Raw genomic sequence first — 24,831 nt, 5'->3', positions numbered from 1 at the left:
CTTCTCTCCGTTCCAGTGCTCCAGGGGTTACCAACCACCTCTCTTCCCTGAGCAGGAGCGGTGAGCCAGGGTCCCATCGGTCCAGGCCCTTATCAGTCGGTGTCGACACACCTGGATGTAGGCACGCTCCACACTCCTACATTCCTCTGACCGTTACCAGCACAACGCCAATCGGCACCATCGCCCTGCACCCTACGCTCCGGGACAGAGTGATTGGCTCTCCACTCGGGACCTTCCTCTCTAGGTGGAAAACAAGAAGCTGGCCCCCAGGTTTGTGGGACCATTCCCCATCTCCAGGATCATCAACCCTGCAGTGGTCTGCCTTCGCCTTCCCCAGTCTTTGAGGGTCCATCCCACATTCCATGTTTCCTGGCTCAAACCTGTCAAGGAGAGCTTATATCTCAATCACTCTCTGCCAGATTGTCTAGTGTGTTCCTACCTAGCTATCCTGCGTTAGATTCTGTTCCTGACCTGATTACTACCCCGTTTGGATTTTGGATTCCCTTCTTGCCTGCCCCTTCGGCTTTGTTTGCTATACGGACTGATATCCTGGTTTTGGTCTTTTCTCTGCTCTGTCGGTGAATAAACCACGTTGCCCACACTAGGACTGTCTGTTGTCATGCTCTTGGGTTCAGTTATGTGTGTCTTCCTTACAAGTAGTTTGTGTCATCACATCCACAAGTTAATTTGAAAGTATGAGTCACAATATGAATATTAACTACATCTTCAGATCAAAATGCAGTAATAATAATAATGAGGTTATTCTAGCTGCACTCCGTTTTAGTCTCTCCACCACTTAGTGACTAACTACCTTCACAAAGCAGCGTTTAATACGGACGCAGCGGTTCACCGAGCATGTGATTACCGACAGCTCCTGAAGGCATCGTGACTCACGTCACGTCACAGCCGCTCCGCCCCTCTAATAATATGCAGCGCGCTCCCGTGGAAAAGACTTCGACCGAGTAACAGCGCGTCCCCGCGGCTGCACGGCTCTAATGTGGTTAGTTTAGAAAAAACGAGACTTAATAAAGCACGCGCAGGGAGCAGACTAACACCTGGAGAACATGGACTCAACCTGCGGGCGATGTTTTCACGCCGCGCTGGAAACGTGAGAAGCGGGTTCCGGTGACAGCGTTCGTCTGTCAGGAAGTTTGACGCGCGCAGCTCAGGAGCGTTCCTTCGCTTTGTTTTGGTCGGTGAAAGTTGGCAGACCACCGTTAGACCACCGGGAGACCACCGTTACATTACCGGGAGCCCCCCCCCCCGCCCCCCCCCGCGACTCTGGGACGGTGTCGTTGAAGCAGGAAAAAGTCTGTTCACACTCCAGAGACCGTTTTTAAAGACAGATTTGCTCCGAACATCGATGGAGTTCGTCCAACTTGACTGAAAACATCTCTGGTATTTGTACCAGATACACTGAGGCCTCAGTTCTTCTTCTTTACTGTTGTTTTAGTCCGTTCTGGCTCCATCGTGTCTCCAACACAGGCCTGTATGTTTTCTTATTTAAGCTGTAATATCCTGTTTAATCATACAAGTGGAGATCTTTACAGGATATAATATTATCACACCTGGGACACAGGCCTGTGGTTTTTTTTTTCTTATTTAAGCGGTTATATCCTGTTTAATTATAAAAGTTCAGATATTCACAGGGTATAATAATATCCCAGATAGTCTTCGTGATCATTTGGATTCAAACCTGTCAACCCAGAGAGGAAAAAGCTGCACGGTTATCAGGAAGAGAGGCCATTAAAATCAAAATCACGGAAAGTGTCGTATCTTTTCCCTCACAGATGGATTTCATACAGGCCACACGGTTGTTGTTGCACCTTTTTCGTTAGTTCTGTTCGTGTGTTCGGACCTGTGGGACACAGTTGTGTGTGAATGAAGCCTGGACATGTGTCGGACAGGCTGCAGAGGAGCAGAGGGGTGGACCTCGGCAGCCGGATCAGTCTGATGTAGCGTTTCTCTTCCTCTGTGTGAAACCTCTCATGTGACCCAGTTCGTGTTTACAACCCGGGGAAGCGTGTTTTTTTTTTCTCTCTGCTCCAACTTGAAGAGGACGAGCCCCCCTGTTACCTGGAGGGGAGGGGAGGGGGGGGTGGGGGGGTTGTCAGCCCCTGCCATGGCGTCCTCACACGCACCGGTGTGAGAAGACCCGAGGACACCGAATGGACGTGAACTACCCGTGCACCCACTGCGGCTCCGCTCCACTCGGGACAAGTCCCGTCTCGCCCTGAGCCGGGTCGTCAGGGCAACAGGTGAGGACTGTCAGCTGCTGTGCACGTGACAGGGCTGACAGGTATATGATGTCATGCAGCATTCAGGACATGTAGGAAAAACAATGGGACCACGATTTCTTTTAATGAAATCCTGGGGTCCAAATCTTAAACCGCAACACAGGGACACAAAGCAAAGTGTGCAGAATGCATCCTGCAAGGAAGCATACCTGCATCAGTTGTTTAAAGGTGATGTTTATTCAATGATATGATCATTATGAGTTGTCTGTGGGGTCATGATACCACAGTTTTGGACTTCAGTAATACACAAGGATAAAAAAAAAACACATGATACCACTTTAAATACCATGATAAAAGAAAAAAGGTCCTATTGGCACACAAATATACATATATATATATGTATATATATTATTGTTAACAACCATCATAACACACAATTGTTATTAATTACTTATTGTTACTAGTGGAAAACTGTATTTTTACAATGTGGTTAGTCGTGGTGTGGTGTTGTTGTACTGTAATGTATTATACGGAGACGTTACTGTTATTAAGCTTAACATCATTGAAATAAATGGGCTGGTCACAATAATAGATTGATAGAAAAACAAAATGAACATGAAGCAGCACCTCTCTGAAACATTAGAATCACCATGGAGGTTTATTGGAGGTCACTGCATTGATTTGAGCTTTGTGTTCAGAACATTATCATCCTCCTTCATATGTTTCACCTCTTCTGACCTTATATATATTTTTATCCGAACCGGCAGAATAACCAGCGTTTCCAAAACTCACACTGAGGTTTTACATAAATATGAGCGGCTTTTTCAGATGGCAAAAATATTCAAACGTGGTGAGTTTCCCTGAATCCAAAGCACATGTGCACCTGAAACAGGAGAGACATCGGAAGGGGGGGGGGGGGGTTCTGTGAAGCTCTGAGTTCAGATGCATCACTGGCCAGAGACAGAGCGAGAACTGTGGCTGGGAAAAACAGCCTCAGACTAAACACCTCTCAAAGCAGACAGAGAGGAGAGGGGGGAGGAAAATCCATGTAAATCCTGCAAGTCCTGGAAATATGATACAAGGAAAATAAAGTGGGCACAGCTGACTGGACTGGTACAGTGCAGCCTGCTTCTCCTTCAAATTCCCCACATTCCGCCTGGGAGGTAATTAAAATCAGGAGAGATGAGAGGGTTCTTTAGGGGAACGGACAGAAAGGTTAATTGTTGTTTTTTGACGACCCCTTGAGGCACATGATTTGAGCGAGTGAGGTTGTTGATCTGATAGCGGGTCCAGCACTCAGTGTACAAGAGAACATTTTGTCGGTGGAGATTATGGTTCTACGTTACCTGAAGGGCATACATCCATGCAACTAGTGGTTGGAACTGCACACCTCATAAACTCCATACTATTTAGCAGGGGATGAAAATGCCATAACCGTGAAGTCCTCAGGGTTGAAGGACAAAAGTGTTTGGCGCCCACTCCGTTGGCAGGGGAACATGAGAGTGGCGGAAGCTTGAAAGCAACATGGCAACGGTCTCCTGACCACAGTCGGACGTGCCCAACATTCCTGTGGGTGATTATTACCTTGAAATCCAAAGAGTCAGTGTGTTGCCTCAGGTGCTGATGCTGCCCCTTTCATGCTCAGAAGTCGTTTCCAGCTTCCCCAGCTGCTCTCTTCTTGTATCGTCTCACCGGTCCTCAGATCTCAGGCTTCTGCAGCCTCCATCCTCAGACAATGTCTGGTCTTTCTCTGTGCCGTTCTCTTCGTCATGTTCACATTGGAAAGTAAACTTGTCACTTGTTTTCCATGTTTACCAAGCACCTCACCACAGAGCTACCGTAGCTGGATTGACTTGCTATAATATATTTTCTAGGAAGGAGGAGGTGAAGCACTTGCTGCATGTGTGTTTTCCTAATTTTCTTGTTGACCTTTTAGAAATTATTGACCAGGAAGTTCTGCTGGAGAGGAATCTTGTGTGAAAATGATGTTTTTTGACTTATCAATATAAAAATAGCATGATTAAAGCACATGCTTTGCCCCAACAATGTTTTGCTACGGGATCAACCACTGTAAATTGAATGGATATTTATACAGAGCTTTTCCAGTGTTATTGAGAATGCAATGTTTTTTACTGCACAATTCACATTCACACACAAAATGATTCAGTGCTTTTATACTCAGCGCTTTGTCTATCACACACCATTCACACACGGTCCACACAGCTGTCAGGGGGGTTTTGGGGTTCAGGATCGTCCCCGAGGGCACTTCAGAATGCAGACTGGAGTTGCCGGGGATCAAACCACTGATCTTCTGTCTATTTTCCGAGCCACAGCCACCTCCATGAGTATATAAAGAACCTCAATAATATCTGTCCCGATACTGATCTTACTAAGCAGATCAAGTGTCGGCCAAATGCGACAGATCATTGCATGCAGTTTCTTTATCGTCGTCAGTTGCATTAATTTTGGCACAACAAGCTGCCAAGTCAGCTTTTAAGGCCACAGCAATCCCTGAGAGAAGGGGCAACAGATTCAGGATCAGTATGAGCATGAGTTGAGGTACTGGAGAAGGGAAGAAAAAGCATAAGTGCATCTCTGGTAGAGAAGGCATTCAACTGTTTTAAGCCTTTTCATTTAAAGGAAAGTCAGTCAAATGTCCTTTACAAAACAATATTCAGCCATCATCATCTGGTTTATTTGTAAAAACTCAGTTCATGTTTAAGGACATCAAAGTCACAAGAAGACAAGTCCTGTTTTCATCTTGATTTATGATTTTCATGATTTATTGGTCTAAATTTGGGGGAAACCCACTCCATTGAAGGAAATGCCTCAGTTTATAATGCCATTGACGCCTTGAACAGAGCAGGTGATGTTGCCCTGCTCGCATCAACAATGGAGTTATAACACACTTGAGTCTGGTTTCTGCAGCTCGTGCAGTCAGAGTACTTTAAAGCTGGTAGATATTTAAAACAGCAGAAAAGTCAGCGTTAGAATTCATTCTTCCCATGTGAGCTGTGCCAGACCGAAGTCTGCCAGTGTAGTTTGAGTTTCAGCCGTTTCCAATTGTCATTCTTTCTCATGGGCAAAACACACAGCGCACATTCTCTCATGTGCTGCACATTCTCATTCACTCTGGCCCTGGATCAAATGTGAAAAAGTCCAATGCTGTAAATGGAAATTAGGCTCTCTGTTTTGCATCACAAAACATTCTAACATGTAAATGAATTACAGAGATACCTTTTAAAGTAAGGGCACAGGACAGCACTTTACGACAAAAATGAAAACACAAATAGAACCCGTATATATATATGTATATATAACTTGAATTAAGACAATGAATGTTGACAGAATGCACATCTCTGCTTCGTTTATGCCATAAAATAAAAGTTACCATATCCACAAACATAAATGCTGTGAAACAATCATATTGTCTGATTATTGGGCTCTACTGGATACTATGATTACATTTTTCATATTTTTCCAACCTCAGTATTTTATTGATGTTTACACAAAGTTGATGTTTAATTGATACTTGCATTCTGACAAGTTTCGTGAGACTGGCTGACAATCTTGGTCTTATGTCATCTCCCATGTGACTCAGAGAGCCACAATACTCACATTCTTGTCTCTGAGCAATAAAATATTAACAAGAACGATCAGTTCTTATAAGTTTATTAATAACCACTTTCTGTTTTTTTTATTTCTACAGGCTGTGGGACAGCAGAGACAAGTTTCTGAGGGCCTGTTCGGGGACCATCATACACAAACTTTGCCACAATGAGTAAGTTATCTGAATTCTGCTGTTAGACATTTGCTGCATGGTTTCCTCACAGTGTGAGATAAAAACACACACACACTCACACCAAACACAATCCCTGAGGCCTGAGGCCAAAGCCTGTGTGTGCGCTGCTGTTGCAGATACAGGATTGGTTTTCAGTGTTGTATAGATGGGGTCTGGATCTCTCCACTGCTCTGTGGCTGTATGAAGTCTGTCCAAACTACACAAGGAGAATATTTTCTCTCCCTGAGTTTGTCCAGCCAAGGCAGAGGTTGCCCTGAAATCAAACGTGGGAACAGGCACATCAAAAACACTGCAATCCTTCCCTGGCTCTAATAGCATGTCATGGGATAGTCTCAATATGGCTTTAGTTAAAGATATCTGACTAATTGTCTCCACTCACCTTTAGTGCAGAGCTAAGAGCTTCTACCTCTCTCTTTCTCTCTCTCCCTTTCTGTCATAATTACACACTCAGATCATCCTTTTTCCAATCTGTACTCTAATTGTTTATTTTTCCCATTGTATTATCCTCTCCAGATGAGAGGCAGGCCCTCCACTCTATAATGAAGGACTTGGTTGCCCTCCAGATGACGAGGCGCCAGCCAGTGTTGTCGTACGACAACAGCAAACCCAAGTTGCCGGCTCAGACCAACAGACAGGTACTGTTACAGTTTAAAGTTGTGTTCATAAACCATGATATGAACCTGGGAACAATAGAATAATGGTTCACTAAAGTCATAAAACTCAGTTACAATTAAGGCTCAAACCTCTTGGTCCTAAACTTTTACAATAAAATTAATCTCTACAGACATTTCTCCATGAACAGCTGTGTGTTGTTGTTGTTTGTACTGTCCCTCAGCAACACAGTGTGTCCGCGCACTGTCAGAATAAAAGCCTGAATAAGATCACAGTCCCCAAGTCCTAAATCACATTCAGATTGATAATGTTAATTTGTGTTATAACTTGAAAAGGTTGACATGCTGTAATGTCTGTCAGTTTTTGTTGCTGCAGCTCCTCTTTTCTGATAAAGCCTGGGCTGCTCTGATTGGGCAGCTTGCCCACTCTGTTTGATTGGTCAACTGTTTCTCATGCGTGTAGAAAATGTCAGCCTCTGCTCTTAGTTTACTTGGCATGTGACATCATAATGCTCCACATGTGCATAATGAAGGAAGTATCGGCCGGACGACTGTCGAGGTGTTTCAGGAGCTTCAGTGTTTTCTGTTTTCCACTGACTTTGGGCTTTTTAACTTAGCAGAACTTTTACATCCACAAAAAAAATATTCAACACACTAGAGGAAAGAAAAACTGCATTATGTCCCCTTTAAGAAAAAGATGGAAGAGTGATGAAGAGGAAAGTCTTCTGTCTACATTTTAAATCTTCAGGTGTCCATTATGTGGGAAAAACAAACCAGGTGAGATTTGCAGCGTTTAGGTTGTGTCTAATATGAGTGATGGTGAATTTCTGGAGGGTCTGAAAAACTGCCAAAGTATTTTTGTTTCCTTATGACTGTGGGTGTGTCGACTAATGAATTTTTATAATGGATAACTCTACTTGGAAGTGTAATTTGGTATCACCAGTTCAGAAATATTCTCATTGCTTATAGAATTTCCTCTGGCCCACACAGTTCGCTAATTTAGCATAATGACAGATGAATTTCCGAAGTAGCCACCCACAACTCTGGGACCCCTTCATCTGAAACAGATTAAATCCAGTTATTTTCAACTACTCTCTCTAAAAATATATATTTTGCTTGTATGGCCAGTAGCCCACCCACCCTTGCATTTCACCAGTATCATTGAGTCGCAGCCACAGAAAATAACCATTACAGAAATTCATGTGCTTGGTAGTATTTTCTTAAAACCAGAGACTGTTCCCCAAGAATAACATACTCCACCGTTTCACTCGCTTTAAAACCTTGTTTGTGCTCGTTACGAGTGGAAGTGGGTTTTCGGTAATGATGAAGCAACGAAAGGAGCATAAAGGGACGCAATTATTGAGTAAGACCTACAGGAGAAGACATGACATGTGGAAGGCAGTCTTAAGTAATTCAGCTCCCCAAACTAATTGAGATGTATTCTTTTGGAAGAATCACCTAAGAAGGTTTATTCAAATCTTGGTCTTTCTGTGTGGATTTTGCATCTTTTCCCCGGGTACTGCAGCTTCCTCCGCAGTCCAAACAAAGACATAGGCCTGCTCACGCATATTTGAAGAGAATATTGTGAGTTAAAGTCAATGGTTGAGCTCCACGCAAAGCCAAGCTATGATTTGGTTCACCACCGGAAGTGAATGTTTTATTCGCCTCTTTAAATGAACCGGGAGGCCAAGGTTTGCCTCTGATGCATTTGAGTATGTTTGACCAGGTGACCAAGTGTGAAACTGTCGGACACTTGTCTCTGTATGTTGGCTCTGCGATGTCCAGGCTTTACGCCTCACGCTCAATGTCAGCTGGGATTGGCTCCAGCTCCCAGCGTTAGGATAAGCGGTGTGGATAATGGATGGGTTTGCGGTGAAGTTACTGGAGTTCAAATATCAGCACAGTCTATCTTATCTGTCTACTTCTGATGACCTCCTGTGTTCACGTCTTGACCTTTCTGCTTCTGTTTTCCCCCAGGACGATGTCAGGATAAAGTTTGAGTTCTCAGGAGAGAGACGGTGAGTTTGTCTCAGGCTTTCTTTACATGCAGGTTACGTCTGTGTAGGTATTCTACATACATGCATGTGTACGGTATATCCATAAGTGAGTGAGAGAGAGCAGAAACACACACAGAGAGACAGACATAAACATACTCACGCACATGCTGTTCTTGTCACATGTTCCAGTTTATGAGAAACGAGCACATCTAAGAATCAAACACAGACTCCAGCCTTTAATTCAGACTGGTATGTGAGCTGGAGAACACAGAGGAAAGGACTGTGGTTACTCTGCGGCTGCCAGTACAAACTACAAATATGCAAGGTGTACTGAGAGGAATCTGCTCTCTCTGAAAACAGCAGCCCGTGTGTACTTTGCTTGCATGTGTGCATGTAACTCAAAAGCAGTTTCCTGAGCAGTTGCTGCAAAGCTCTCATAATGTGTCTGTCTGTGTGATTTCTTCATTTCTTTTTACGTGTAGGATCTTGATGTTTGGACGGCCTGTGCAGTTTGAGGAAGTCCAGCAGAAGGTTAAGACTGTGTTTGGGCAACAGTTAGACCTGCATTATATGAACAATGAGGTAAAGTGGAGACTCAGTGGCAAACAAATCTTATATAGACCATCGTTTTCATATATTTTGATATTCTTTTCTCAATTAATATGTTATCCTATTAGATGTCTAATAAAATATTGTGATAGGTAGATATTCCGTGGCAGTTTCCTTAAGTCAAAGGTAACATCTTACTGTCACATAAGACAAAGAAAAGTTAGAAATCCTCATCTGCGAAGCTGGAATCAGTAAATGTTTGGTATTTTTCAATCAAAATAGATTTGAAAACATATTACAACAACTAAAACAATGAAAAAGTACAAGAAATAGTCACCAAAATGGGATAAAAGCACATAATAACAATGGACAGAATTTTTAAAATTAAAATTAACTTAGATAAATGCAATAAAATATTGTCCATAAACCACATGTTTTGTGCGAGTGTTGATGTGTTGGACTTGTATCGTGGCAGTTGTCCATCCCTCTGCGAGACCAGGACGACCTGGACAAGGCAATCGACCTGCTGGACCGAAGCTCCAACATGAAGAGCATAAAGATCCTGCTGCTCACTCAGGAGCATGGCAATGTGAGACACACACACACACACACACAAACACACACACACACACACACACACACACACAGACACACACACACAAACTGGGCTTGGATTCACAGTGTACAGTTACACCACTGCCATTTCTTCATTGCACTTCATTGCACTGAAGTGAAAAATCCAGGTTCCTCTTTCATATAAGTTACACTCGCTGACATGAAGCCATAGTTTCATCATGTGTTTGTTCATGTTTAAACTTTTTGTCCCTTCCCCCCATCTCTGAACTCTAGGTCTCCTCCCCCTCCCACCATGTGGCATGTAAACAGGTGAGGATCAAGTCATCTCAATCCACTGGAGATGTTAGCGCGGTGTACCAATCTGCCGAGCCCAGAGGACGCCACCTATCAACCGGTACATATCTTAAACTGTGACTAAATGTCCTCACTTTTCAATGGTTGGTCTTTCCCAAACTATTGAATGAATACCCGAAACTGAAACTTGCAGTTTTTCTCCCTATTCCACTGCATCAATTTTTACTCCAGGTTTGTACGTATAAATGATGATCTGAATAAAGTTCAGAACCATTGAAACTTTGTGGATGGACACCTGCACTCCTATTGCAGTCTTTTCTTTCAGAGTTGAGTTTACACCATAGGGTTCCCACCTATCTTTTCAGACATTTACCCGCACATTTGTGATCTTGCAAATCACAAGATTTTGGCAGCATTGTCCTGCAGCTCTGATCTAAACTCCTACACTAATGACATGAAAAAAGTTGGGATCCTGGAGGCAATGGCGCCTTAGAAGCCTTAACATAAATATAGTAAATATTAATTTATAGGCAGCTGTCATCTGAGCGGGCCTTTGCCGCTTCTTTTTTACTACCTCAGTTTCCTTCTCTCTCTCTCTCTCTCTCTTTCTCTCTCTCTCTCTCTCTTAGTCTCTCTCTCTCTGGCTGTTCTTTCTTTGGCTTCCCCTTCTAGCAATGGGTCCTCTTCCTTTTCCTGTTCACCATCACTAGACGATGCCTGCTGGACAGCAGCCAATCAGATTACAGAGCTCTATTAGTGTGGTGGACCAGTGGCCTGGTCCACCACTAGGATCTTTATTTTTTTTCCCTAGAGTACTGGGGGGGGGGGTCAAAGTGGCTACAGGGGAGTTTGAGTTCAGAACTTCATGACAGCATCAGGCCGTAAATATTATAACTATAAAGATCTCAGCCGTTACTCCAGTCAGGACTTTATGTTTATTTCTTCTTTGACACACTTTAAAAGACTTATTTCATGGATCTGTGTTTGAATTGAGTTATCTGTGTGGTTGCTTTGTGCAGCTTGTTCTTCCTGTAAAATAGAGCATAAATCTCAACATGGGCCCATTAGTTTCAATAATGATGCAAAACCTTTTCCCTCTCAGATAATCATATAATCAACAGATGTTTTAAAGCACATTGTTGCTGCAATTTCCATTCACTTCTCAGTCCTTTTGTCTGTAAAATACAAATATTGTTTGAATTTTATTTTTCCTACATCTGATTTCTTCTCTTTTATGCTCATCACTGCTGTCTGATCCCAGGTTCTCAGAACACGGGGCGTAGCTCGCCGCCTCCTGGCTATGTGCCCGAGCGCCAGCAGAGGATTGCCCGCCAAGGTTCATACACCAGCATAAACAGTGAGGGGGAGTTCATCCCAGAGACCAGCGATCAGTGTGTGAGTCATAGCTTCACAATAAATGGGGAAAGTCCGCCTTACGATGTCGAGACTATTAAAATTTGTTCACATAAACAACTCGGCCTCAACAGCTTGAATCAGGACCTTTTCTGGACTGTGAAGTTGTTTTGCTCATCAAAAGCTTTACAGGCACTGGAAGTTGTTTGGCTGATTGTGGCTACATTTATATGCAGGAATGATAAGAGTTGTACAACTGTAAAACTAGGCATCGACTGAGGCTCCAGACTTATTCATTTGTACCTTTGCTGCCATCAAAGCTATTTTAGAATTAATTAAATATTCGGTTCATGCTCCCAAAGTTTCCAAATATCCATTTTAGGACAGACTCTTCCTCCCAAAACATGCACACACACACACACACACACACACACACACACACACACACACACACATAGACACACACACACATACACAGCTGTCATTTTCCATTGTGCCCTGTTCAGGTGCTGGATCCCTGGAGCAGTGCAGAAAACTCTGTCTCTGGAAGCTGTCAGTCTCTGGACAGCAACTCAGACAGGTGAGGATCAAACGCTGCCCGCCAACATTAATACTTGCACAAGAACTCACTGCTCATTTCATGTTTTATTTATTTGTGTTACTTCCTCTATGTCAATACCCAAATACGATCTGTGGAAATGGCTATTTTACTTTGGAAAACCACTCAACATCTTTCATACTTCTTTCTTACTCTTTTTCCCTGGCAGCCCGTCATTGAGGAAATCTCGCATGCACAGAGCTAAAAGTTACCCTGATAATCGTCAGGAGTGCTCAGGTGAGAGCAGCTACAGTCAAAGATTCTTCCAATAGCACCATCCTTTAACTTAAAGCCAGTAATGAAGCAGTTATATCTATCTGATAATTCCAGGAATCTACGTCTGTCTGTTAGTGGAACACATGCTTTGAGAATCATTAATGTTTTCGGCTTCACACTTGGGATGTGTAATGTTAAAGTACCAAGGAAGTGCAGTCTCAACTTTGGTGAAACATTCAAAACAAATACAATTTGAATAAACAGATGACAAGTGTGCTGCTGCAGCGCACAGGTTATATTGGTGATCATTTTAAAATCAACAGGCACATTCATGTGTTGCAAAGATTTACTCATACTCGAGATAAAGACATTGATACTGTTGTGAAAGATCATTTTCACATCACAAGTTATTTTGCTGTGAACCGTATGGGTACACAGAGAAAAATAGGCGAGACTCTAAGTCTCTAGAAGAGAGACACAAGCATGAATAATAGTCTAGCCTCTGCTTTTAAACATCTGAGAATACAACATAACTGATTTGATAAAGAATCCTGCTCATGATCTTCAGTGTTTGCCTGTAGTGACCTCGGAGTTTACACAAGCAGTGTTTAAGCAGCTGAAAGCTCATGTGAACAGTATTTTCAATTTAATTATAAGCCGTAAGGGAAAGTCATAAAGTAGCTCACATGAATGCTGTGTGACTCACCGTGCAACTGAGCTAAACTGGTTGAATTACAGAGTAATCCTGCTGACCTTTGACTTGTGGATGTTTGCCTTCAGACAGGGAGAATCATGTGTATGACAGGGTAGCTGGAAAGGGTGGCACCTATCCTCGTAGGTACCACGTCTCCCTGCATCATAAGGACCACAGCGAAGGTAAGATGTCTCCATATATCCACTATGTACCTTGTCTCATGTGTTCCCTCTCTCTGTGGTATTTCCTCGATTAATCTCTCCCGTTCATCATGGGACATTCCTCTGAGCCAGCCTCTTTTTTGCTCTCCCGCAGGTCGGAGGACATTTCCACGGATTCGCCGCCCCCAGGGGAACCTGTTCACTCTTGTGCCTTCACGTCGGTCTCTCAACGGCAGCGAGGAGAGTCTGGGCAGCTGGCAGCTCGTCGATGCCCAGGGCAGGATCCGTCCCCAGGATCGTTCTGTTGCCCATAAGTGTGAGTGTTGATCTGCAGTAGTTGTTTCTCAGAAAATACACTTTACTTTCTAGGGATGACAAGAACTCTTTAGAAATTAGTGTTCAAGAGTAAATACCAATGCTAATATTTTCTAATTTAAGCCACTGATAATCTTATATTCAATTACAACCAATTTAACTTTTAGCAAGATGAAAAAGTGTTTTCAGTGTGAAAATGGGAGGAAAGATGCAGGAAAGGAGGAATTTAAATGGATTCCTCTAGCTGTACAATTCGTAATTAAAAATGCACATCAGGTTTAAAGAATACTTTGGAAAGTATATTTGTTTGGGCTTATTGTAATAAGGTAAGAATAAGATGAACTTCTTACATCTCATAGAGAGACAAATATGGGATATTTTAAGCCTAACCACAAAGTCTGGTAAAAAAAACTATTAGCATGTGAGTAAAGTGTGTCCATGGGTAAAAGTGAAGATAATGCTTTGTAATGATTTGTCTTTTTTATTATTACTTCTCTTTTTATTTGTAAAACATAAGTGAACAGCTTGTGTTTTTTTTCGCAGCACCCAGCGCTCCAGTAACATGGCGACGGGGGAAGCTCCTGGGCCAGGGGGCGTTTGGACGGGTTTACCTGTGTTACGATGTGGATACTGGGAGAGAGCTGGCTGCCAAGCAGGTCCAGTTTGATCCTGACAGCCCTGAGACAAGCAAGGTAAGATGCTTGCTTACATGGAGTATCCATTCTAAACAGGCAGGTTTCTTTGGCCTTGGTGATGCCGGTAGCAGTTTTCTTCATGAAACTCTTGTTTATTTAAAGTTTATAATGTTAAACATATCAAATCATACCAAATTCTACATTGCACTTCATTAGGCCCTAACTAATACACATGTTGAGTGTTCAAAAGATAATAGATGGATGCCTCAAAATGATCCTTGTTATTACAGAAACAGCATGTGCAGCTTCACTTTTGTCCTCCTGAAAATCTCAACCCAATTCTACTTTTGCTTTGGACATTACCGCTCAAACAAAACTATTGTTTGTTTTGCATTTAGATATTTTTTTCTTTCACAAAGTTCACAGCTTATCGTCAGGAAATGGCATTCCATCAATATTTTCACAGTTAACAGTAACTCATCTCTCGAACCATTACAGTCAAATATTAAACCTTAGGTTGGTTATTAATCAAATCACACATTTGCACAATAAGAATGATCTCATGGGTTGTGAATGTTAAAGTGTTGGAATGTACGTAGTTAGCATTACTTAGTTTTCCTCAGAAACTAGAATGAATCAGTTGACTTATGCCAAGGTCCAACTCTCCACAAATTCTGCACCAAATCTGTCATGTTCTTTTAAAGATGCATACAAGCTGTTGATTCCCTCCTGAATCCACATTATAACATGTGAACAGCGGCTAAAAAAACCTACCCCTTTATGAAACCACATTTAAATCCGCTAGATCCTGACTTTTATTTGGATCTGCACCAAATTGCACACATATATCATCAATATCAGTCCCCTATCTATGCCTGATTTTTCACATCAAGATCCAGGTCTTATTCTCTGGGAAATAGGGGGCAAAAAATGCAATGTTAATTCAAACACAGAAAGTGGAAGTTCAATAGTTTTTGTGCAATCCTACTGACAGTCACAGAGACAGGGGTGAAAACACAACCTCCTTGGAGGAGGTGATAGTCAAAGCACAGGAAAATAAAAAGTCAATAACCCATGAAGAGGAATGTATTGAAGAGGTTATCTGTCCTCCCTCTGCCTCCATTTTAATGTCTCTTCCTGTCTGCTGCAGAGAAAACATGTACTGTCACTTCCTGTATATGTGTGTTGTGGTGGTGGTTGAGGAGGGCGACAGGTCAGCGTCGCCTTGGCCTTCCATCACCCTGCCACCCACTTACACACACACTCACTCGCTCCCCCAGTTTATAGCAGATGTGAATTAGTTGTTGTTTCTGTCAAAGCAGCTTCTGTTTTGGGAGTTGGAGATGACTGAGTTTGCGTCTCTCTCTCTCTCTCTCTCTCTCTCTCTCTCTCTCTCTCTCTCTCTCTCTCTCTCTCTCTCTCTCTCTCTCTATGTTGTGGCTTCTTTCCCTGAAGTATAAACACACACTTGTTTCGGGGAATTGTGCTGCTGAGTTTTATTTACTCTCTGCTGTAGGTGTCACTTTTTCGCAGAGTCCACATGCAGCCATAAATGACTCTTTTTCATCCCTTTGTTGAAGTTATGTTTGTCATCAGTTTGAGAGAGACGACAGGGAATTGTCATGCCTGAAAAATGCAAACAAAAACAGGAAATGAATAAAGCTGCTGTCGAGACATGACAGCCTTCATGTTTAATCTCTGAGATCCGAGTTGTGATACTGTATCTCTCTACATCTCAATTTCTCTCTGCAGGAGGTCAGTGCTCTGGAGTGTGAGATCCAGCTGCTGAAAAACCTGCATCACGAGCGCATTGTTCAGTACTACGGATGTCTGAGGGATCACAATGAGAAGACCCTCACTATTTTCATGGAGTACATGCCGGGGGTGAGTCCAAGCAACTTCCATGTCACAGGTTCAACCAGGGTTCAGAGCAATGGTTGGTTCATGGGTGAGGTCAGGTAAGAAATCCCCCTGGAGGAGAAAATAAAAACAGAACCCCACCACAAATAATAATGAATGACAAATAAAACCCTGTCACCAGTGTGTAGCCATATTACTTATCCAAAAAACTATAGAAAAAAAGACTCATCATTTGGTTGTTTTCCAGTAGTCTGCTAATTTTCATGGAAATCAGTTCTATAGATACATATACAGTTCTATTATTTTGCATAATCCTGCTTCTAATCATAAAACAAGTACTAGAGTACATACCTCTGCCGAGGCCCAACAGTCTTCTTATGAAATCACATTTAAATTCACTGGTTCAGAATTTTTATTTGAATCTGCACCAAATTGTAAATATCAGCCCCTTTACCTTTATGTATTATTCAGAAAAGACAGAAAACAAAATCCAGATCAGCACCAAAATGTTATACCACATCCTTCCACCATGTTTTGCGGAAATTCCTTATATAACCTCCTTGGTGGGGGTAGTATGTTGAGAGACATCTAGTGAAGAGTTCATTTAGGTTCTTTCACTCATGCATCTTTGGTTCAAATCTCAAGTGATGAAGCTTGTTGGTGGACGTATCACTAATGTGTATTCACAGTCTGTTAGTTGTTGCACTGACATCTTAAAGCAGTTGAATGTAAAGGATGCCTTTTTTTATTGTCAGGGTTCAGTCAAAGACCAGCTGAAGGCATACGGGGCCCTGACGGAAAATGTGACCCGTAAATACACGAGACAGATCCTGGAGGGGATGTCCTATCTGCACAGCAACATGATCGTACACAGGGACATCAAAGGTAGAGCTGTTTAAATAGACAAACCTGTTCACACAGGAGATGCATGTATAGACAGAGATTTTTGGGTTCTACCACGTGAGGAAGATGATTGAAGATGAGTTCAAATATTTTATGTGTTCCATGTCAACTGTGGCTCTCAGGTGCCAACATCCTGCGGGATTCAGCGGGCAATGTGAAGCTTGGAGATTTTGGCGCCAGCAAGAGGCTTCAGACCATCTGCATCTCTGGCACCGGCATCCGCTCAGTGACCGGCACCCCCTACTGGATGAGTCCGGAGGTGATCAGTGGAGAAGGCTACGGCAGGAAGGCCGACGTCTGGTAAGGCCCAGGAAATACACAACAGTGTCATTCAAAGCCTGATCCCAGGTCATCACACAACTTGATAAATGACCTGTTTGACCCTCCTTTAAATTACATTTTTCAAGCATGTGTTACGTGTGTTAAGTTTTTTTGCCTTTATTTTTGCAGATAATAAGATGATGAGACACTCCTAATGTTTTTTATGGTCTTACTTTTGATTAATCTCAACTTTGTCTTATTTTATAATTTTACCACCTTTTTAAGATTATTTTGTCTTAATATTTTCTGTTTTTAAGCATCTGTTGTTCTGTTTTACTTACCGCTGTCTTCACCATGAGCTGGGTGCTATAGAATCAAAATATTTCATTATTATTTATTGTAGAATGTACTAACATATTTTTCTTGACTGAAAGAATACATGGTAAATAGAAGCTTTGGGGCATGTTTTATGTTTTACAAGGACAGTTACAAAAGAAACCACTGATTAGTTGTCTGATAACCTTCTGACGACATTAGTATTTCACAGACATATCAATAGTTTGCCGATATGAAAAAAATGAATAAAAGTTTTGCATTTCATGTAAAAGATATTTATCTTTTAGGTTGAAGTTTTATATAAGGGTTTGACATTGCCAATTACGAGTAATGTGATTGGCTGACAGCCAGTCAAACAGGTCATAACAGAGGTTGGTATGTTCCATGTTCTGAGCCTGGAGGGGGAGTAAAGCTCCCTGGAGGGCCAACAGGTGGAAGAGGCCCTCTGCAGACAGCATGTGTGAAAGTTTCCATTCCAAACATTCCTCAAAGCAGCTGAGACGTAGTCTGGTGTTTGTTTCAGCTTGTTATGAAAACTAATCATGCACATCTTCTGCAGGAGCCTTGGTTGTACAGTGGTGGAGATGCTGACAGAAAAGCCTCCATGGGCTGAATATGAAGCCATGGCAGCCATATTCAAGATCGCTACCCAGCCCACCAACCCACTGCTACCCTCAAACACTTCCGACCAGGCACGGGACTTTATCCGTTGCATCTTCGTGGAGGCCAAACACAGGCCGAGTGCTGAGGAGCTGCTCAGACATCCATTCTCTCAGATTCTGTGCTGAAACCTGCCTGGTTTCAGAACTTTCTTACCTTGGAGTGGCACAGAAGCCTCAGCAGAATCTGCAGCTTCCTCGAAATCAAACCATGACATGAGTCCAGACCTGGAACAGTGTGAAACCCACTGAGACTCTGCCACAATGCAGGGGCTTCAAAGACGAATCAGTGTTTGCTCCCACAGATCCAAAGTTTGTCAGCTGCAGCCGATACGCTGCCTTTAAAACCAATGTAAAAGATCACCACCAGGGGGAAACAAAACACAGATAAAGTATCACTCAGATGCACACACTCAAAATGCAGCATCACTGAGTCACAAGTGTCCTCCCCTGTGTTTACATTCACTTGTTGGGCAGTTATGAGAAATACCAGGAAGCCTCAAGTGTTTAACTGTTTTAAAGCTACAGCAGGCCTCGAGCTCAAGTGTCCCCAATAGATGTTGATCGCCCCCCAGTGCACTACAGTGTTAATTGGACAGGTTTGTTCTCTTTTTTTCCCCTATCTTTGGGAAATTGTAGCTACTTCCTGTTTCTGTTCCCGCTCTGGAACAAAGAAAATTCCACCCTCAGAATTAGAACTCCGTTTCCATTTCTGGTTCCAAATTGGTGGTTTAAAAAAAGCAGATGAAGTAATATCACATGGAGTTTTGTGTTTAACTGGAGTTTGTTGTTCAGCTATCGAAAACCTCTGTAGTGAATAAGCTGTGTCATGTTTTGGTTTCATTCATGACGAAAGATAATTACACAATTAAGACCATGATGCACTGCAGCTACTCGCTCCAGTCTGCCTCTTGTCTAAACTATTATCATTAGAATCACACATTTTTGATGTCTGTGACTATTTGTTTCTCTAAAAGTAATCATGCAGTCATCTTTGAAAAACTCAGGTTGATTAACAACACTTAAATAATGCTCTGACGGTATTTTAAAAATCCTCAAACATTATTTTAACCATCTGGATGAAAATAAATCTGTCAAACACACGATGACCTTTCCCCATTGCCAAAAATGACACCTGTTTTCTTTGTACAACAATTTTTTATCCATGTGTGTAGAAGAATGTTTGATGGTTGTGAGAATATCTGCAGAGCAGTGGACCTTCGAGAGCACTGTGGCCTTTATTGATGCGACAGAATCGAGATGTGAAATTGGGAGGGAGAGCAGGGACGACACACAGCAAAGGGCCGGGTTAGAACCGAACCTGTGGGTGCTGCAGGAGGACTTGAGGACGTTACATTCTGAATCCACTTCAAATTTGTATGTGTTCTCCCCTGGGTCATTCCCCATCCCTCCAAAATATATCATGGAAATGGTAATTACCTCCACCACGCAGGTGCACTTCAGAATCAGTGCTCTTCAGTACAGACTAAGAAGTTGGATGGAGGAGCTGAGGATGGATTTTTCTTTTTAAAGTGACTCTTCTCTGGTTCTACCTCTTGCCTCAGTGTGACTTCTCCTTCCAGATGCCTTCTTCCTCTCGCAGCTCTTCAGCATCACAGTTGGTCTGAGCCTACAATGTGCCAAAAAGGGACAGAAACAGGGTCATGGTCTGAACTTGGTATCAGTCAGGCGGTGCTTTCATGTTCAGAGAAAATCCAAAGTAAAGGCCTTAATGTGGGACTGAAGATCATACTGTGCATGTGTGTCTGGCCCAAACTTCCCTGACAGACAAGCCTTAGCTTGATGATCAATTTAAAATCAGATGCACTTTTATGTCAAATGAATGTTTTGGGGGTTTTTTTTGTTCACAAATTTGACTTAAAATGTGAAAATTGTTTCACTTTTATTTATATCCCCATGTCCATTCCAATTAGATTTTATAAGCAAATATGTATGTATGAATATATTTTTTATAATTAGACTGTGTCAGAGCCAATGATACTTTCAAGACATAGTTTGTTAAATTGTAGGAAGCAGCTGGTTTTGCAGACATTACAGAAATGGGGTTTAGAAATGAAAAATGGGGGGAAAACGAACTCTGGCTGCACACTTCTTGTTCCAGCTAAAAAAAAAAAATACTTTCCACACATCCACAGATATTCATTAAAATGACATGATTACCAAACAGGTTATGGAAACTATGCATCATTTAGCTGTTGTACCTTCTAACATCTACAAGGTCTCATGAATAAAACCTTTAAAAAGGCTTAATTAACAAAGAGGCTTCTGGGAAAATGTTTTCCCGTGATCTCTGTGTTATTAAAATGTAATCGAGGGGTGTGTGAGAGACAAAGACGAGCAGGATCAGAGCCAGTGCCGGATGTCAGAGTTCGCTGTTCAAACCAGATGACGACTTTGTTTATCCCAGGGTTCAGACAAGTATAGTACAGGATAATGACAGCTCCAGTATGTTCAGTGCTGAAGAAGACAAAGGACCCTGGGATAATCAAATGAATACAAACTAGTTCTCTATATATATCTATGTAAATGTATGATTATGTATCATGACAGGACTTGCAGTGCAAAGTCTAATGTATCAAATTTATTTTAAAGCAAGAAAAGAATAGTATGTTTATTGACATATATGTATAAATATACATATGCATATGTATTTGTCATGGCCTACAAAACAAATAAAGATTTTTTTAAAATCCTGTTTGTTGTTTTTATGCGTCCGTGCTTACGAAGGCCAGTGATCGGAGACATTATGTTTTTGTATGTCTGTTCCATTCATGTGGAGAACGGAGGGAATTTCTCCAACTTTGGTTCAGTTGAACTCAAGGGTGATTGCGTAAAAAAAAAAAAAAGATTCTGCCTTGTGAACGCGATTTCTCAAGAACTCTTTGAGGGAATCCTTTCAAAGTTAGTGTGAACGTTCAGTTGGACTCAAAGAAGAAGTGATATAAGTCTGGTGGTCAAAGGTCACTGTGGCTTCACAAAATATGTCTTTGGCCTCTTAAACAAGATAACTCTGCATTTAGGACATTTCTTATGATTTAGACCATTTGTCACATTGACACTCAAAACAAAGTAGTTTCATATGAGTGGATAAAAAATGTCTGTCGACTGAAACTGCTCTGATCGGCGGAGGCGTACAACCGGTAACTCTAGTCAGTTGGTCTGTCTACATGCATTGGTGGACAGTTGTGCCTTGTCCAGACTCAGTGAGTCCAGTAAATGAAAGCACGCAGGAGACTGAGCTCATTGTTGGCAGTGGGAAGCCACTTGATTAATGCACTCATTTCTCCTCTGTCCTCTTTCTCCCTCATTTTGTTTCTTCCTCTCCTTCTGCTCTTCCGCTCGTGTCGTGATGAAAAACAGGAGGCAGAGCAGTTTCTGCGACCGTGTCTGGCCGCAAGATGAGAAAACAGATTGTGTGAGACAAAGGGCCTCTTTCTTGAAATGGTGCAGCACAGAGATGGGTTGATCATAGTTTTATCACCTCCATGAATGAATGAAGTAAATCTAGCCTGTGTTTGTGTCTGAGTGCTGTGCCTTTAGGTGATGTGTTTGTGTGGTATGCAGATCTATGTGTGTGGTGTATTCAGGGCCCCAGGATTCCTGCTGACAGGCAGACTGGAGCTTTGGGCCTGAACCGGCTCTCCACCGGCCCTCTTTGTGGCAGCGCTCTGTTTGGACCTAGTGGTGCTGAGTCATATAGCCGGCCTGTCTGTCCCAGTTAAGCCCCCCTGATTTTCACAGCTCATTCCCATGAGGCCTTGCTGCTTCAGTACCGACCGAAACTTTCAGCCGTGTTGTTTGTATCCTTGTTGTGATTACTCTCACCTGAGTATCCAGAAAACTAGCAATACCACACTTCAGTGGAGTAAAGGTCTTGTGTTGGGACACGCTGCTTTAGTAAAAGTAGATGAATATTATGAGCTGCTGATCCACACTGGTGTTTAACTTGTTCTTTTCAGTGAGTCCTCTGCTCAGTTTGACATTGTGTGAGGTCATCAAAACTCAAGAACCAATATAATAATAATAATAATAAACTTTATTTATATAGCACTTTGTAAAAACAGAGTTTCGCTTTTTAAGAAGCCTAGCTGCCAGACAGATATTTGTCAAAGTTTGTACACCGTCATGTGTTCCTCAGATAAGACCTAAAGTCTACACATGTTGAAGAAGAGGGGGTATAGCTCAGTGGTAGAGCATTTGACTGCAGATCAAGAGGTCCCCAGTTCAAATCTGGGTGCCCCCTGTTTCAGAGATGGAGCTGGTTGTTTAGATTGTGTGAAACATGGGATAAGCTCAGCTTTATAATATTTAATATATGTAATAAATTCAGTTTCCCAAAGAGGAAACAAACTCGAGACAAACTTGAGACACAGTGAAAGCATATTAACCATAATTTATAATTAAACACCTTTTTCATGGCAGCCATTTTGACATGAAATAGTAGGTAAACGTGGGAAGATAGGGGACCACACAGATTTTCTGGGATTACCCAGAAATCCAAGAATTTTGGTGAGGTGTTATAGAAGAAATTGCAAGTCTGTGTTCCTTTACATCCGTTGTTGTTTTTGTTGGGAGCCAAAGACCAGTGTAACATCAATCAGCGGTACATATCACGGATACCTTTGTTATAATGAAGCAAATCTGCTGCTGAAAATGGACATTTGAACGTGTACCAGAGGATCAGGCAGCGCAGGTGAGGGCTGTTAGCTGATTGGTCCTCACGATTAAAAGACACGTTTGTCTCTGGCTGTGTGTGTGAGACCCTGGTGGCACACCCACATTATCAATAATATTTGATAAAGTGGGACAATTATTAAATTCTCTAAAAAAAATGATGACTGGATGCGGTGAAAAGGGTCCATGATAAATTATAACTACAAATTATATTAAGTCAACTGATATCGTGGCCTGGAGCAAGGTAACAGTGTTTTTTACTTATTCTGGTTGATTAGACCTCTTCCCAAGTTCAATTATGCTGGAAATTACAAGACATCACCGTAATGTATATACCAAGAAAAGTGATAAAGCTGTTACATGTCCAGCCTTAATGGCCACAAGGACCAAGACTGTATGGAGCCTTTATATTATTTTTGTCACAACAGTTTTGTAATGAAGCACATTGATCATCACCACCAGCCAAAAAACTAATTCCACTTGTTCTTTAAAAATCTTACAAACCCCTTCACACACAAACCAAAATGAAGAAATGAAGAAAACCTGCAACACTTTCTCTTTAGACATTGATTATTTAAAAGGTTTTTGGCAAGTGTACTTTTGTTCTGCCTCCAATGTTTTTACTCCTCCAATCGTGCAATATGTAGCTTTCTCTCTCTGATGACTATCACAGGTGCTGCTTGTTCAGTTTGGTACATGTTAGGTTGGGGAGTCACTGCAGCCAATTTACAGGCACTGGACAAGGCAGACAGGAGTGTTTGAACAAAGCACACAGGCTCTGATTGCAATGGGGCAGACATGAGGAAATTCAAGAATTCAAATCTCTAAAGTCAGTGCAGAAAAACCCAGGTGAAACTCATGTACATGGACATGAACAAACAGGGAATTGAACACTAAACAGATGGGCTGACAAAGAAGATTGGGGAGCACAGAAACTAAATATGGGAATAGGGAGAATTAGGCACAGGTGAAACACATAAGGGCAATCACAGGCTGTGTCTTAATTCAGGGGCTGTGTTAGAAGACTGATTGTGTGCGACTAAGGTGTCCCTGATTGAGACAAAGCTATAGAAGCGTCAAACAGGACAAAAGACAGGAAGTAAGAAGCAAGACATACAGGAAATAATAAGTTCAAAGTCCAAACCAAAACTTTAAACCCCAGTGAAAAGTTTAAGTTCACTCAGTCTTAAACAGGGGCAGATCTGAACAGTACAGGCCTAATAAGTGACTAAAGTTTGTCTCAGTGTGTTTCAGTGAGCCAGTGTTCAAACCAAGAGCTACTACTCCAGATTAAACCCTGCCCCACATTTACTTTTCACCCTGTCCAGGAAAACACGCCCTTGATGTCGTGACGGAGGTGAGGCAGTATTTCCAGCTCGTTGGTCGGGATTCAATTTGGTATGTGGCCATGTACATTCAGCCTTCAGCGGGGTTGAGGGATGAGAGGTTGTGAGGTTCACACTGCAGGATTCTGGGTGTAAAATGCCAGAGCACAAAGCGAGCGTTGAGTGGCCCTCGGTCAATCTTAGCTGGCAGCCATGTTGTTTTGGCCTGAGTTCAGTTTGGGTGCAGCAACAGCAGCGGCGTTAACATTCTGCACGACACCTCTTTTCCCTTGTAAGTCCCTCAAATGAGATGCTCTCCTCATGTCGGACACATGAATCAGCTGTTTGCCTTGGCCGTCTTCTGGCTCCAGCAGCAGGGCGGGAGGGAGGGAGGAGGACGAGGAGGACGAGGAGGACGAGGCCTGCACCAGTCTTCCTCCTCCTCTCTGTGTGTGAATGTTTAATCTTCCAGACATATTACCACAGTGACCAGATCTGAGGCAACGGCCGTGATTGTCTGAAAAATCCAGAGGGCCCAAACAATTAGTGTCACCATAATGATGCAACCATGCCATCAATCCGTCAAGGTGGAGCCTTTTGAATCAACAAACCTCTGCCAGACTTAGAGTCGTTTAACCTCTATTAACAGAGTCCACTTGGAATTCAAGACACCGTGTTGTTGTTATTCTGCTTTTAAAGTAAAAAACACTCATGAGGCCAGATAGTAGAGTTGTAGCGGCTTTATTCACTGTCT

At 42.3% G+C, this 24,831-nt stretch overlaps 1 protein-coding gene and 1 non-coding gene across 2 annotated transcripts; both read left to right on the top strand.

The window, feature by feature from the left end:
* The first annotated feature begins 899 nt into the window (after positions 1 to 899).
* Positions 900 to 20,773, top strand: map3k3 (mitogen-activated protein kinase kinase kinase 3). Its single transcript, XM_069525055.1, has 17 exons — positions 900 to 2,258; positions 5,947 to 6,018; positions 6,553 to 6,674; positions 8,628 to 8,668; positions 9,130 to 9,229; positions 9,672 to 9,785; positions 10,046 to 10,166; positions 11,328 to 11,461; positions 11,926 to 11,999; positions 12,187 to 12,254; positions 13,014 to 13,109; positions 13,243 to 13,404; positions 13,947 to 14,095; positions 15,791 to 15,922; positions 16,654 to 16,783; positions 16,924 to 17,101; positions 17,958 to 20,773. Exons 2-17 carry the CDS (start codon positions 6,015 to 6,017, stop codon positions 18,184 to 18,186), a joined length of 1,854 nt encoding a protein of 617 aa, XP_069381156.1. The 5' UTR covers positions 900 to 2,258; positions 5,947 to 6,014; the 3' UTR covers positions 18,187 to 20,773.
* Positions 20,774 to 22,249: 1,476 nt separating this feature from the next.
* Positions 22,250 to 22,321, top strand: trnac-gca (transfer RNA cysteine (anticodon GCA)). Its single transcript has one exon. It is a non-coding gene; the product is annotated as a tRNA-Cys (tRNA).
* The last annotated feature ends 2,510 nt before the right edge of the window (positions 22,322 to 24,831 follow it).

This window comes from Paralichthys olivaceus, chromosome 5, assembly GCF_024713975.1.
Source record: "Paralichthys olivaceus isolate ysfri-2021 chromosome 5, ASM2471397v2, whole genome shotgun sequence".
Classification (NCBI taxonomy): domain Eukaryota; kingdom Metazoa; phylum Chordata; class Actinopteri; order Pleuronectiformes; family Paralichthyidae; genus Paralichthys; species Paralichthys olivaceus.
Note: the sequence above shows the minus strand (reverse complement) of the source record. Positions and strands in the feature narration are given on the sequence as shown.

Excerpts from the sequence above, each read along its gene's own strand:
- map3k3 (XM_069525055.1), top strand. Across the intron at positions 9,230-9,671 it reads TGCATTATATGAACAATGAG|TTGTCCATCCCTCTGCGAGA; the intron begins GTAAAGTGGAGA and ends GTATCGTGGCAG. Across the intron at positions 10,167-11,327 it reads AGGACGCCACCTATCAACCG|GTTCTCAGAACACGGGGCGT; the intron begins GTACATATCTTA and ends GTCTGATCCCAG.